The 16,160-nt window shown below is 40.5% G+C and overlaps 1 protein-coding gene across 1 annotated transcript; it reads left to right on the top strand.

The window, feature by feature from the left end:
• Positions 1-2,361: 2,361 nt before the first annotated feature.
• Positions 2,362-8,756, top strand: acsl5 (acyl-CoA synthetase long chain family member 5). The gene is made up of 20 exons (XM_068583759.1): positions 2,362-2,517; positions 2,606-2,717; positions 3,223-3,287; positions 3,380-3,481; positions 3,553-3,652; positions 3,928-4,106; positions 4,229-4,261; positions 4,349-4,400; positions 4,552-4,625; positions 4,713-4,790; positions 4,877-5,011; positions 6,098-6,232; positions 6,321-6,416; positions 6,769-6,841; positions 7,140-7,228; positions 7,343-7,459; positions 7,622-7,765; positions 7,862-7,963; positions 8,231-8,302; positions 8,619-8,756. The coding sequence occupies exons 1-20, from the start codon at positions 2,362-2,364 to the stop codon at positions 8,754-8,756; spliced, it is 2,052 nt and encodes a 683-aa protein (XP_068439860.1).
• The last annotated feature ends 7,404 nt before the right edge of the window (positions 8,757-16,160 follow it).

Raw genomic sequence — 16,160 nt, 5'->3', positions numbered from 1 at the left:
CCACCAGGTAACGTCTCCAAGCTTCTCCCAATGAACCTTCAGCTCACTCTCCAACAGAGCTTAATTAAATCCCTCTCAGAGGACACGTCGGACGTGTTTGCTGAGTGAATACATAAAACTCCAAGTGCAGAAATGTCATTTATGCACCTGATAGTCAGCAAAATGTTGGATTTCAACAACTCTGACTTTTAAAGGATTAAATATTGGCGTTATTTTGTAACTTCTCCACGTTACTGCTGTCCAGAAAATGTAAAATTGTCCCACTCTAATCACAGCGATCAAATACGAGGTGCCATTTGAATGTGTCCCAATCTTCTTCAGTGTGAAGTAACAAAGATAACTGACATGTGTCTGACCTGGAAAAGTTAAGAGGAAAAATCTGGCTAAAAAGTCCACGCCGTGTTTGTTCCTTCATTTTATGTTTGTTTAAAATCAAGTCTCCAGTGCTTTTCTTATCGGAAAAAAATTGACCGTCTTCTGCTCTCAGATCAAGTGAAGTAAAGACTGACTTGCATTTTTTCATTCTTTTGGTTTTTACATATTTTAACAGGCTAGTATGGTCATTTTGGCGGCTGCAGTGTTTTAAATCAAGACTCTAAACCCAAATAAAGTCAATTCATGTCAAAGAGGATAAATAAAATGCAGCGTTTGAGGAATCTAGATTGCATTGTGAACTAACTGTAGCGATTTATTTATTTAAAGGGAAAAATTGTCAGGTTTTGTTGTTGAAATGTGAGGACTTTGACCCGGATGAACTGCAGATAAGTGTTGACCTTTCATCTACTGCAGCATCTTGGCCTTTCACTCAACAATTCCTCAGATAAATAGTTCATCTATCCAGACTGGAATTGAATTGGTTTGTGGAGCTGACGTTTTTTATTCTATTTAAAAGTGACAAATATAACAAAATGCACAATTAATATCATGACGTTGGACGTCAGAGGAGTGGAGGAGTCTGTAGAAGTGTTTCTTTATCAGTGGGAGTGAGGAGCAAAGGTTCCTCTCGACTGTCAGACTTGTTTTTTATGACTTCTCTCACTCCGTGAATCTCCCTTCAGGCGGGAGGAAGCTCTGCTCTTCACGCCGGCCCGTCAGCTGGGAGCAGACCGCAACACCTGAGGACCGACCGCAGGTAGGGGAGCTGTGGCGGCGGCCATTTAAATCACCGCTGATGGATTTATAAAATGAGCCTTCAGGGGTCTAGAAATGTATAATTTGAAATTGTTTGAGTTTTTCTGTGTGTTTTTGTTTTTTTTCATTTTTGTTTTAGGATCTTTGACTGTTTATTTTTGTGTTGCTGTGTGCATTTTGTTGCCGTTGTAGAGCAATTTCACTTTTCTAATCCTTACATTTCGCTCATTTTATTAATAAATTGTGTGTGTACACCATTTATTAATATATGGAAACAGTCAAAGATCCTAAAACAAACTGAGGGTCATCCATTTTTTTTTATTATCGATAATTCACACTGGAGATAAGCGTCAACCTTTTACTTTCATTCTTATTAATGTTCTTTTTTTTAAATGCCATAACATGTGCTTGTTCCTACTTAAACCTTTGGCATGTTCTCATAAAATAATTAACCCTGACCTCGGTATCTGTCGCGTTTACGACCCAATCATAAGACAATCTGTCTCAAAGGTCAAGACAAATGAATTCAATGCTTAATAAGACTTTGTTCCAGCTGCAGACATGTTGTGTTAATCTCACGCAGCATCAGTTTAACTGCATGTAGATACCAGGATGCTTTGACTGATAAGCTGCATGGCTCACTGTGTGCAAGAGACTGGCATCAGTCTGTTAATCTGGATGTTAACATCAGGCCTGACTCCCAATTACTTTGTATAACAAATGCATACAAAATAAACTAAAAGTACATTTATATCCATCGATCTGTAGTGGTGCATCTTTAATATCACAGTACATGCAGACTGTAATGCCGTTATTGTGAGTGTTCATGGGGTGGACTCTTGAGTTATTATCAATAACTGTTGCGCAAGCATGTTGACTTTGACCGTGACTTCCGCCATGATATGAGCCAGATTCCCCCAAAACGCCTCCTGGAGCGTCAATAAGACACCTTTTTTTGGAAAGATTAGGACCTAAAGAATCAGAATCTGCAACAAAAATCACAAAAAAACAAAGTCTTGGCGTGTTAGGAAGGAGGTTCAGTCAAAAAAAACTGTGTCGTTTGGTTCAAAAATGGAAAAAAATACGTATTTTATGCCAAAAGATTGTCTGAATGGGGCATGCTGGGACTTAAAATGGCCGCGGGAGGATCCAGAAGGTTAAATGTCAAAGTGCAAGATGGCTAAACATTGTAACACTCCTTGTGTCCTGTGTCCCAGCAGACCTTGCACCATGAACTTCCTCCTCGAGGTGCTGTTCTCTCCTCTCCCTCTCCCGGCCATCGCCTCCCTGTTCGCTGCGGCGGCGGCCATCTTGTTCTACCTCAACACGCGGCCCAGCCCCCTGCGCAGCCCCGTCGACCTCAACAGTCAAACTCTGGGCATCAAGGTGAGGTCGAGCTTGTCCGTGTTTGCGCAACTTTCGATGAATAACGTGAACTTGAGCATCGTACAATAGTTCTGCTCGCCGTCCGCAGGATGGAGCGAGGAAGACGGCGTTGCTCGAGGACAACAACAACCTCATGTCGTGTTACCACGCAGACGCCACGACCATCTACGAGGTCTTCCAGAGGGGGTTGAGGGTTTCAGGTGACGGCAACTTTCTTTACCTTCTCTTATCAATGACTCCATCAGCCTGCTATCAATAAACCAGTAAAGGATGGAGAGGATGCTGACGTATGTGATGAGCAAATCATCATTTCAATGGTCTGTTTTAGTCATTTAAGGGCAAGAATGAGCAAATTAAAGGTGCAATCTGCAATTTTAATCCACCACTAATGACACTGCTACACTACCATAGTGGTATTCTTGCAGTACAAATTTGTTTAGGTGTCTTTTTAAATCATTAGTTCAACGTTTTTGGTTTTACTTTTTTGCTGAGAAGATAAACGTAACAGCTATATTAGCATAAAGCCTGGAAATGGGGCCAAACCAGCACATTTAAAGATCTCTACTCAAATTAAACCCTTTTTAATCTGTGAAACAATACTTTTTTCTTTTTTTTTTACCTGTAAAAAAACAGTTTCCAGTCTTTGTGCCAAGTGTCTCTGCTGTTTCACTATTGAATGAAAAAAAAACATGTCGTTTGTTTCAGGAAACGGACCGTGCTTGGGCTACAGAAAAAAGGGAAGGCCGTACCAGTGGCTGAAGTACAAGCAGGTGAAACTACAACATCGAGGAGAATAAACGAATACAAACACGGTTCAAAATGCCCTTCTGTAAACTCCCGCTGCCCTTTGACCCTCTTCCAGGTCTCTGACCGAGCGGAGCACCTGGGTTCAGGGCTCCTTCACAAGGGTTTGAAGCCCAACTCGGACACCTTTATCGGCATCTTTGCTCAGAATAGACCTGAGGTGAGTCGCTGAAGGGATAACGATGCGTCTTAAGTTTGAACAACACACTGTATTATCTCTCTCTTTCACAGTGGATTATTGCAGAACAGGCCTGCTACACCTACTCCATGGTTGCCGTTCCCCTGTACGACACCCTGGGAGCCGAAGCTCTCGTGTTCATTATCGACCGAGGTAATTGGAGCTTCTCTCGCACTATAATGCCGCTAATTACCGGGTCCGGAAACCCTTTGACCCTCATCCTCAGGGATCTGTGTCGAGTTTCCTCTAATCTCTTCTCGCTGATTTTACCACGACTGCTGCTTCAATCTGTCACGAGACGAAGGGCACGATTCTTACCAAAACTAAACCATCGGTGTCGACAAATTCAATGCGACGCTTGCCTCATAACGGCTATTGTTTTATACCGTCGATTGCAGTTTTTTTAAGTGTTCTTTTCTTCCTTTTAGCGGAGATCTCCACGGTGCTTTGTGATAATCAAAGCAAAGTGGAGACTCTGCTGCAGAACCGGGAGAAGGGCCAGACGCCGGCGCTCAAAAACATCGTCATCATGGACCCTTTCGACTCGGCGCTGGTGGAGCGCGGCACCAAGTGCGGGGTGGACATCGTGTCGCTGCAGGACGTGGAGGTAACGCGTGCTTTTTAACACAACTGTTGCATTGCTTCTGTTTTTTAATGTTGGCTTCATTGGTTTGTGACGCTGACAGAAGCACCGACTGACTTGTAAATGTGTTTGTTTTTGTCCTGCAGGCCCTGGGGCAGAGTAACCTTCAAAAGCCAATTGTAAGTTTTCCATCTGATATCTGATCAAATCCATTTCTATGAGATTTAACGAGCGGATCTGATGCGCTGATGTCATGTCCTCAACAGCCACCGAAGCCAGAAGACCTCAGTATCATTTGCTTCACAAGCGGCACGACAGGTGAGCCTTTTCTGAACGAGGCGTTTGAGGCTCAAACTCCACCTCCAACATGTTGACGCACAATCTACACCTTTCATACAAACGACTACTTGTGTGTTTCCAATAGCATTACCTGTCTCAAAGGGTAAAATGTATAATTCTTCCTTCTCAGGAGATCCAAAGGGAGCGATGTTGACCCATGAGAACATTGTCTCAAATGCTGCAGGGGTCCTCAAAACCTTTGACGCAAGTTTAATAACCTTATTTTAAGTCTTGTAATTTCCTTTTTTAAGGCATATACACGTCTAACGTTCCTATCTCTCCGGCCTCCAGGTGTCCGTTGTTCCTAACACCGAGGACGTCAGCATCTCGTTCCTGCCCTTAGCGCACATGTTCGAGAGAGTCGTGCAGGTGAGACTCGGCTCGCGAGGGAAAAAAAAAGGCTCGTTTGCGGCGTCGACGGGACGAGATGACTTCCTGTCGTCTGACTCTTGCAGACGGTGATTTACGGCGCCGGAGCCAGAGTGGGGTTCTTCCAGGGAGACATCCGACTGCTGCCGGACGACATGAAGACCCTGCAGCCCACCGTCTTCCCCGTGGTGCCGCGACTCCTCAACCGCGTCTACGACAAAGTCAGTACATTTAATCGTACTTGAGTATTTTCTTCTACTCCACCACAGTTCAGAGGAAAACGCTGTACTTTATACCTCACTTACTCACTTTACTATATTTATTTGGTAACAAGTTACTTAAGTTGATATAATTATTAATTTATCTACCAAATGTGACATAAGCTGAAATGAGAAAATGAATTGGCTTTTTCATACAAATATTTCATTGTTTCAGCATCAATGCAGCGTTTCCTTTGTCATTTATTACTTTTTTAGTAATTTACATGTTTGTACTCTTAAGTTGGACAAATCGAACATGATGACGGTTTAACTTAGGGCGCTGATGACTATTTAATTTACTTTTACAAACCCAAAAAGTCTAATATGATGTAATAGGATAACAGAAAGGTCTCTTGTGATTGGTACTTTTTTTTTTTTGGTCCTAATTTTTTTTTTTTTTTTGGGGGGGGTCCTAATTTTATTTTATTTTTTTATTTTAATTTAAAAAAAAAAAAAAAAATTCGGACCAAAAAAATTGATTGACTTTTTTTTTTCTTTTTCGTTGACTTGACAAAAGGTAACAAAGATTTTTTTTTTTTTTTGTGGCAGAATGTATGGAAGCCCATTCCACCACAAAAAATTAGGACCAAAAACATTTTTTTTTCTAAAATAATACAATATACTTTGTGTGTACATATATTATCTACAATTATATTTAGGCTATAACTGTAATTTTGACAATTGCTATCAGTAGTCAAGTTCTCATTTCTCTCCTGGAGAATTATTATTTATTTTTTGTGTGACTTTTTTTCAAATAAACGAAGAAAAAAAAATTAGGACAAAAAAAAAATGGAATTTTTTTTTTTTGCCTTTTTTTTTCATTGTCTTGAAAAAAGGCGACAAAAGTCTTTTTTTAAATTTTTTTATTTTTTTATTTTTTTAAATTTTTTTTTTTTTAGTTTGAACACCACTGACTTAAACCGTGTTTTTAAGTGGAGGATCTCATCGCCGGTGGTTCTCGTCGGACACAGCGGCCCTCTCGCGCTGCTTTTTTAACCATTTTCTCGTGTCTTATTCTGAACGCCGTAACCGAACCTCCGTCGCCAGGTTCAGAGCGAAGCCAAGTCGACGTTCAAGAAATGGCTGCTGAACTTTGCTGTGGACCGGAAGTTTGCCGAAGTGAAGGACGGCGTCATCCGGAACAACAGCGTGTGGGACAAACTCATCTTCCACAAAGTGCAGGTACGAACGCACAAAGTGACCCTGAGGCGTAGAAACGAGAATCCACTGAATGTGCAGAACTTCCTCTGACGTTGGACTTTGACTGCAGGAGTCTCTGGGGGGACGAGTGAGGATCATGGTGACGGGAGCGGCTCCCATATCGCCCGCCGTGCTCAACTTCCTCAGAGCTTCTCTTGGCTGCCAGGTAACAAAATGTCTATGCGGGCAATAAAGTCTTGGATGTGTTTAATCTATGAAAGAAGAGGAAGATCTTGGGTAGATGACACGAATTAATATGAAGAAAATTTAATTCATACCCTCTAAACTAAAAAGGCAATCTGGTTTGAATTGACATCAAACTCTATAACTAAGCTTGTGCTCAATTTGATGGATTTCATAATGCATATATTTCTGTTTCTTCCCCAAAAACATGCACCTCTCTTTTAAAATAAATACATTCAGTTGATTTAAATGTCATGTTTTCTGGGAACCAAGTTGTCTTTATTGTAAATGGTGATAAAGATGGAGTCATTCAGTGTTCTCTCTGTGACTTCAAGATCTACGAGGCGTACGGTCAGACGGAGTGCACGGCCGGCTGCACCTTCACCATGCCGGGAGACGCCACCTCAGGTACGCAGCTCCACCTCACCTGTCCTGCATTCACCATTTTCAATGTAGAACTCTTTTTACAATGCATTTTGTAATACTCACTACGTGTATGATGGCTATACTTGCTTTAGAAATTAAGATTTTACATGCAAATATTAAATTAAAACTGCATTTCAAAAATAAAAAACAACCCAACCGTTTGTAAAATTTTAAACTACATAATTGATCAATTGAAAATAATAGCATACAATAGTTAAGAATAATCCTGACAATAAATGCATAAACAATGCATTGTCTCTACTTTATCTTTTACCATCAGGGCACGTTGGGGTGCCGCTGCCTTGTAATGTTGTGAAGTTGGTGGATGTTGAAGACATGAACTACTTTTCTTCAAACGGAGAAGGAGAGGTAAGATGATAGAGATTTAACATTAAAGAGCCATCAAAGCCAGATAAGGCACATATGCAATGTTAACAAGATCTCAGAGGAAACCTCTTCAGTCGTTGCATTGTTCTTTTGCAGGTCTGTATCAAAGGTAGAAATGTGTTCAAGGGGTACTTGAAAGACCCGAAGAAAACCGCAGAGGCCTTGGATGAGGACGGTTGGCTCCACACTGGCGACATTGGAAAATGGCTTCCGGTGAGCACAAGATAATGAAGTACAACCACAAGCCATCATGAACAGGAAGCATGTGTTTGTGGGTGGCACCCTCGAGTCACGATAGGAGATTGTGTACATTAGTGAACCTTTTCAGAAACTGGTTTTCTATATATTTGACTTTTTTTTTTTTTTGGTGAAAAGAGCGGCGTCTTGAAGATTATCGACCGGAAGAAGAACATCTTCAAGCTGGCTCAAGGCGAGTACATTGCTCCGGAGAAGATTGAGAACGTGTACGTACGCAGTGGACCTGTGGCCCAGGTGTTCGTGCACGGAGACAGTCTACAGGTAAGACCGGCATCCCTGCAGACTGTGCACATGCACGGTCGGTCAGTGTCCACTCACGCACTCTGATAACCGAACGACTCGCCTCTGTGTTTGAAGTCCTGCCTGATCGCCATCGTGGTCCCGGACCCTGAAGTCCTGCCGGGTTTGGCGAAGGATCTCGGGTGCCAAGGCTCCGTTGAAGAACTCTGCAAAAACACGGTAACACACCCGTCTGCCAGCAGAACATGTTGTAGAAGACAAACTAACAATTGACAGAAAAAACTGGTGTCACTTTACTGCAGTTCAGAGTGCAGCGGTGCAACATATACTTAGACATTTTACTCAAGTAACAAGTGTAGAAATACGAGGAAAAAGTTCTGTGTTTCAGCTGGTAAAAATGAGCTAATTTCCCTTTATACACTGCTGGAGAGTCTGTGACTCTATTTATTGGAATGTTTCAAACAGACCTTTTTGTTTTGTTCACAGGAAATGAAGAAAGCCATTCTTTCAGACATGACCAAGCTGGGCAAAGAAGCCGGGCTCAAGTCATTTGAGCAGGTAAAAAAAAAAACCTCCTTGTGATGTGTCTGCAATCCGCTGTTATCCTAGAAACCTGAAGTTATTATTCCAGTTTAAACTGTAGGAGATTTACCAGCATCTCTGGGGCTTTTCACGTTTCACTAAAGTGGACTCTGTTCACCCTCTAGTGGTGGAGATGAGTATTGTTTTTGTACAAAGAAACATCCTGAAGTTGCATCAATACCGTGCAGATGTGGAGCTCATTTCCTCTCCAGGCTGTCCTCTCTACTCCATATGTCCTTTTTTAATTTTTTTTTTTAAACAATCTGCACTTTCCTCCTCCTCCCTGATGCAGGTGAAAGCCGTGTACCTCCACCCGGAGCAGTTCACCATCGAGAACGGCCTGTTGACCCCGACCCTCAAGGCCAAGAGGGCCGAGCTCAAAACCGTCTTCCAGCCACAGATCGACCAATTGTACGCCAAACTCCAATAAATTAAATGAAACTAAACCATCTTTGTTTTGTTTTTAGCTCTCTTTGACTGAAACAAAGCACCTTTACGTCCTGCAGTCTTTCTAAACATGCACAACGAGACAGTTTTAAGTTCTGTGTGCATTCTGCTTCAGTCTCCTGAAACAATGAGATTCTGTTGACGTCGTCTTTGTGCAGAACAAAGGTTGCAGTGCAGTCTGGGGGTCAGCTGGACGGACTCGTTGGCCGCGGCCCGAGTGAATCATCCTTTCACATTCTTTGTTGTTGGCTGGAGTCTCTTTCTCCAGGAGTGTTGGCTGCATCAGTTCTGCTACTGCAGAGACGAGACTGAAACTATATCTCACGGAGTGAGATTAAAGTGTAAAAGTCTGGTGGCGTGATGCTGGTTAAAAGACCACATGTTATGCAGCTATACCAGAGCTAATGTCTCTACAATTAAACTATCCTGACCAACATGCAAGGTTAAACAGGCTTTTACTTTTGAGTTGAACGTCTGTGGAAACGGTATACTTTGAGTAAAATTCGAAAAGTTAAACTGAAGCATATGTTTTGTTATGGCTGTTATATTTGTGGCGCATCTTGTATTGGTTGCATTGGCACTGGTAGTCTGAACCTGAGGAAGGAATCGCTTCTGCAAATATAGTTAACAGGGCCCTTAATATACTAAATGAACTGCTGCCCTCGTGTGTTATGATGCACACATTACAGCTGCTGCAGTATTCTGCTGAGTAACTTATTGAAAGATGAGTGTAGGTTAGTGTACTGGTGGAGATAAACCAGTGTAAATGTGTTAATGCTAAATCAACATGGGGGGAATTACACATATGTTTTAATGACATCTGCAGCAATACCTGTCCCAACACCAGTGTAGTGACTTTGCGTCGTACTGGTATTTTATTGCTATGAAGTGTAATGGGGTGGTATTGGTTCTGCATTTGAGTTCATTATTTGCCACAGGTAAAGTTTTTTCTTCTTCTTTATATTATACCTAAGACAGTCTCCAATAACTAACATCTATGTGTTCTCTGCAGTGCCTTTGGTCTCCTCTGTTGTGTGCATTCATCAAATTAAATGCAAAAATGACAAAGCGATCTAAGGCTTTTGAAAAGTTTGATTTGTTGTGCTCTTCAGCTGTTTCAAGGTGTAAATTAATAATTTGCATTAATGCATACATATATCTATGTATCATATGTATGTATATGTATATATGTGTGTATATATATTATAAATTTCCCTTGCAATCGCTTTTTCCCATAACAATAGAGAGGGGCGGGGCTTAGGCACTGGTTAATTGCCCCATTGTAACAACTCCACCGTTAAATGTGTTTCGTCCATTTGAAGCTCGTGTGTTCAACGCTGCCACCTTGCGTCAACTTTCCTCTCGGCTGTCACGGGAGAGTCCCTCCGGGCTGCCGCTGGATTCAGAAACCGCTTCACCTGAAGTTTCCCACCGGGACGGACCGACGCGCTCAGCGGTCTCTGGCTCACCGGGGCCGCTTCCGGGATCCGCGCGCTCCTTCAGTTGGTCAGAAAGCTGCACGCGGACGTCAGCTCCTCTGATGCGTTTACACCGTTTTACAACCGGTGGGAGGATTTGGCGGGTCCTCCTTCCTCAACTCCTGTGATCCTAACTAACTTACCTGTGGACCGGGGCGCGACCTTCTTCAACATGGCTTCTTCCGCCACAGGTGACCTCGAGGAGCAGGTAAGTCTCCGCTCCGCCGCTGCTGACAATGACAGTTTTACACGGTGATGTCAGGATTATAATCTCCCGCATTAAACGCAAGCGTTGGAGGAGCATGTCTGTTTCCTCCAAGTTGCTGAGTTAAAGTTTGCTTTTCCTCTGCGAGGAACAACGGAGAGATAGTCAAAACAATATATAACGTTATTTAACTGTAAGTAGATGAACAGGAGCATGAATGAGCCGTTTACTTTGGCATGCAAATAGTGCCATCCACTATCTGTCATGGAAGACTGCCTGTGTGATATTCACGTTAGAGATGCATTATACAGCATATAGCGAGGGTTATCTTGCACCTATATACTAGTTAACTCAACATAATAGCTTGCATATATTTCGTATTTGTATATATATATATATATATATATATATATATATATATATATATATATATATATATATATATATATATATGTATATATGTATATATGTATATATATGTATATATATATATGTATATATATGTATATATATATGTATATATATACATATATGTATATATATATGTATATATATATGCAAGCTATTATGCATATGCATAATGTAAGTATAATTTGTACCTATATATGTTTTTCATTTATTTGTATATCTTTTTTATTAATTTGTATATATATATATATATATATATATATATATATATATATATATATATATATGTATGTATATATATTTACATATATGTATATATTTTTATATACATATATTTATATATATATGTATATTTTTATATATGTATATACATTTTTTTATTTTTTTATTGTGTGTGTATATATATATATATATATATATATATATATATATATATATATATATATAAAATAGTATATACATATATAAAACTATATAACATACATATAAATTAATATGAAATACATAAACATGCTACATTACAAAAAGAAAGCAGACAGAAAGTTGCATTACATGTGTGATACGTAGCCATGAACACTGACTGGCATTTAGAGATAGTTGATTAAAAGTCAATGCAACAATTTAGATAATGTAGGTTTGGATTTAAAGTATATGTGATTTATAATAAATGGGTAAAATGCAGAACTATTGACATATAGTGGTTTAATTATGTATGTGTTATTGCTTTTAATAAGGGAAATTGTCATTGAAATTTCTTATCATTGGTCTGTTCTCAGTTGCACTGTCCATCAGTAACTACATGTTTCCTTCAGTCTGACTGATCCCAAGTCGTGATGTCACTCTTTCTCTCTCCTTTTCTTGGCTCACCTTTTCCCAGAAGTTAAATACTTAACCACAATATTTGTTAGCTCGCCAACAAAGTCCTTGTCAACAGAACCACTTGTAGTTTGATCTAATAGTTACTCTTAAAACCATGTTGTGCGCCGCTTCATTTCCACTCTATTAAACATAAAGCGTAAACAATATACGATGTTGACACACAAGTTTGTCAGTCAGCGTATATAAAGGAAATAAAATGTGCACTGAAGGCTTCATAAATCAAGTAATTAACCTCTGGAGATTGTTGCCAATTTTCCAATCTGAACATGTCTCGTCATCTCGGCAGTGTGAATGAAGTCAATGAGTTGATTTAGTGTGTTGGGTGAAGACTTCATGAGGGGAATCTTCTTGGAGCTTAGTGGGAGTGGTGACTTGAAACTGGGAAATGCTTGGCAGGGTTCGAACAATGGGGGCTTGCAGCGCTTTACTTCCAATCCTCTGCGAGCCCTTTTGTTCACTTGTAACATGAGGGGTTGGTTTTTCAGTGATAAATGTGTTTTTTTTTTTAAAGCTGGAATAGGAGATGACCTCACGTGTCCCTTTGAGAAAATAATATGTGTGTGTATGGTGCTTTCTTCTAGCCATACTGTCTGTTGATCTGCCTGGCGGTCTGTGGTTGTTTCCATCCGTCCATTAATGTTTGACCACAGATCGTGATGGGAAATGGGAGGTTTCTCAGTGGTGGCGGTAATAACTGGTTGTTGTCAGGACGCTGTGAGTGTGCAGCAGGTTTATTGTGGCTAAGCAAACACAGGGGAGGCTCCACCTATGTCCTGTTTCACAAGCAAATGGACAACTCCACCTGCAGAGCTGCGAGTCCGATAGGGTGAGGAGGAAAAAGTGTTTTTCCCAAAGAGTTTGGAAGAAATAATGACTGGAATGTCATTTCATGATTCCAAGAAAATTAAACTTGATTTTAGGTTCTTAGTTCTCATTCAAAATAACGTCATGTCCATAGAGAGCCAGAATAAATGAGCAATAAACTGTGTAGCATTAAAGCATAATGGAAACAACTAGCTAGCTAGCTAGCTAGCTAGCGCATTCCACCGTTACATACAATTAGCTGAAAAACAGGCTGGTTGTCAAGACAAGCTAGCAATCTTTTTATTCCCCAATTTGTGCGTTTGAAGGTGTCGACGGTATCGAATACAGAGGCAACAGCAGTCATCTCTGGTTTACAAAACATAGTAAGGACACGAGTGTAAATAACCAAAGAAGAAATTAAGAAGAAAAAGTAGAAGGCAAAAAGAAAAGTGAGAAGGCGAAAAGTAATAAATTCAGCTGCGTGATCTGTTTTGACTTGGATGCGTTAGCTAGCTAAAACTAGCTAAACTAGCTAGCTAACGCTGGATCCAATTTGTCCATTGAGGGTCCTTTTGGGGCCACAAACGGACACGAAGATGAGCTCGCTTCGTGCAACCTGTCGCGTTTCTGGCTGTCTGTGTCATTTACGGCAGAAAATTGTCTCTCGCACTCACTATTTATATTCGTAAAAACCTGTTTTGCTGCTTGAATAATGAAGAGACTCCCCCTAAATTTATCAAATGAGTCTTTCAGGGAGTCAATTAAATGCCCTGCATTTTGCACATTTTCGCACACTGTTCATCCTGTAAAAAAATAATCATTAACGATGAAAGGTCATGAGAACACAAAAGGTTAGCTTAGTCAGTGAAACCCTTCTTTTTTTGTTGTTTGTCGTAATTTATGCTCCCATGAGCCTTCATAGTCCCTCATTGTAATGGGGAAAATTCCAGTTCTGCTGAGTCGGCACGCTGAACGGCGGGCAGTGAGCTTACTGATTCACCCACACTGGCTCTCAGTGCAGAGTATTGTAATGGAGCGAGCAAACATGACCTCAGTCGTGGTGAGCTGATGTCAAGTCACCGAGATGTTTGGTGTGTGCTCGTGGAGAGGATGAAGCCGTTATTTGGTAAACACACGTCGGAGGTGTGAGTGCAGAAAGCCGCTATAGTTATATCACATACTGTGGGGGCTCGGGCTATAGTATTAGCATGTATTTGTACTGTCTGTTAGTGTGTGTGTGTGTGTGTGTGTGTGTGTGTGTGTGTGTGCTGGCCTGTGACTAGCTGAGCCAGATACACAGTCGGCCGTGGCGAGACAGACCAGCGTCTGTGATAACTGAATGGTAGCGATTGACAATTGAGTCACAGATACAAGGAAAGATGCCAGTATATAAAGTCTCTATTTACTAATCATTTGCAACCTTTTTCTTTGGGTGGTGGTGGTGGTGGTGGTGGTGGTGGGGGCGCTAAACTGTCACATTGCTATAAGAGAAGCAGTAAAGCTCTATATTGAGTGTTTGGACTCATGCAACCTCGCTCCTGAAAGTGACTCAGTTATTCATCGTTAAATTGTTTTCCCCATCACGCTGCCTGACTAAGTGTAATTGCAGCTCGGGATTAGATTATAAGAGACAGAGATTCAAAGTGCCGGATTTTGACACCAGAGGTTCGCATCCTGAGTCTCGTCTGTGGTTCGGCTTCGTCAGCAAATGCGCGTTTGTTAAAATTATGAGAAGATCCTGGTTTGGGTTGAATGTTATAAGGGACTAAAACTCATATTCAGCGCATTAAACATGAAAAAGGTTTAATTTTACTGATACTTTATCAACAGTTTTTGGTTAATTTTCTGACAGGACGAGCTATTGGTTTTAATGTTCTGCACACTTAAACCACGAAGCTGAAACAAATACTTTCATTACCCCAATTTGGGTTGAGATAATTTGTAAAGTTTAGCCATCGGATCAATCATTTCTCATGAATAGCAAACTGTCACCTTAACACAAACGTTTTTATTCCACAGACACCAATAAAAAGTTATAAAAGTTATAAAAGTGCTGATAACAACCAGACAGTAATGATTAGCCCAGTTTAAACCATTTGCTGGCTGCACATAATCCAGACTTTAAGATGTTAAACACTGACGACAAGGTCTGCAAACTGTTTTTTATACAGTAACCATTACATTTGAATTAATTCTGCATTGATGTAACTCACTTCTAGCTAATTACATGCTGTAATAGCCTAAAACAGATGTCCCAACCTTTTAAGTTTGTCACATCTAAACCTCTCAACTCCATTTTGAATTTATGATGCCAAAGGTCAAAAAGACAATAAGATGTGGAAACTATGATCAGGTTAATTTGGGCAAAGCTCCAGGCGGGTCAGCTGATATTTGGTTTGGTTTTGATGTCAATTTAGATGCTAAAAAAGTGCTTTAAATGTAAAAGTTTAAAGGAACATAAGACTCAATGAGCTATATTTTCTTCTTGGTTCAGAATAAATCTTACACACTAGATGGAAAAGCCACGTTGGGTTGGCAGCACCAAGACAAAAGAACATCTGCACATTGAAAAAGGATTAATTAATGAAAGAGAAGCAGTGTGTAAGCAGAATCATGGGGTCGTAGCCCTGACTGACACCAGGGTGTTTTACAGTATAAGGAGGTGTATTCTGTGCTTCTGTCACAACTTCATGAATGGGTCAACATGCCCACTGATCGCGGGTCAGCGTCCCTGATGAATGGGTCTGTTGGTGCAGAATACCATCCAGGAACAGTAATTGCATCCTTTTTCCTTTTTAACTGGTCTCAATGTGACACTGTCACAACCTCCTGCAATACAATTAGAGGTTTTCTAAAGTCTGATCCCTAGAAGCGCTACCGCTTTTGTCCACAGGGCCCGCCAAAAACAACCCAAAATGAAAGTTCCTTGCAGTAGCTTTAAGTAAAAGTAGAAATACTCCATTGCAAATAAAACATCTGCGTTTTTTAGATTAAAGAGTGCAGAGTTGAAACCTGGACATTACGGGTACGCAATATATTTTTGCCGCTTGTTAGTTGAGGTTTAATAGAGTTCAGACCTAGATACATGCATTACTTTGAGGAAGGCAATGTTCTGAATCTACTTTTTATTGTTATTTTCTTACTTTTTATAAGTTTCATTAGGATGCAGAAACTGTTCATATTTGCTGCACCAGCTGGTCGATACTAGCTGATATGTCATTCAGAAAGAACACATTGCTCGGTGTATACATACTATTTGATTTATTATGTTTAGTTTGGTGTTAAAACCGTGTTATATGCTGTATTGTATGATGTTTTGTCATTAGGGTTACAAGGTCAATATCTGACTTTACCCACCGCCATTAACAGATAAAGGCATTGTGAGTGGACATTAGCAAACATTTCCTGTTTAACTAATGATTCAAAAGTGCCAAATTAAACATCAGTTAATCAGAACCAACAGCGTTAATAACACATAAGTCATAAAGGCCCCGTTGCTGCCACAGCCGCTGAATAAACTGACATTATCAGGCCATAAAGACTCGGGTGTCTTCCTCCTATAGTGCGTCTACATGGGCAGAGAAAGCGGCTCGGTGGTAGAGAAGTGAGTCAG

Source organism: Clinocottus analis, unplaced genomic scaffold (genome assembly GCF_023055335.1).
Source record: "Clinocottus analis isolate CAN_PGR_092001 unplaced genomic scaffold, fCliAna1.0.p SCAF_19, whole genome shotgun sequence".
Classification (NCBI taxonomy): domain Eukaryota; kingdom Metazoa; phylum Chordata; class Actinopteri; order Perciformes; family Cottidae; genus Clinocottus; species Clinocottus analis.
The sequence above is the reverse complement of the archived record's forward strand: the minus strand, read 5'-3'. Positions and strand labels throughout refer to the sequence as shown.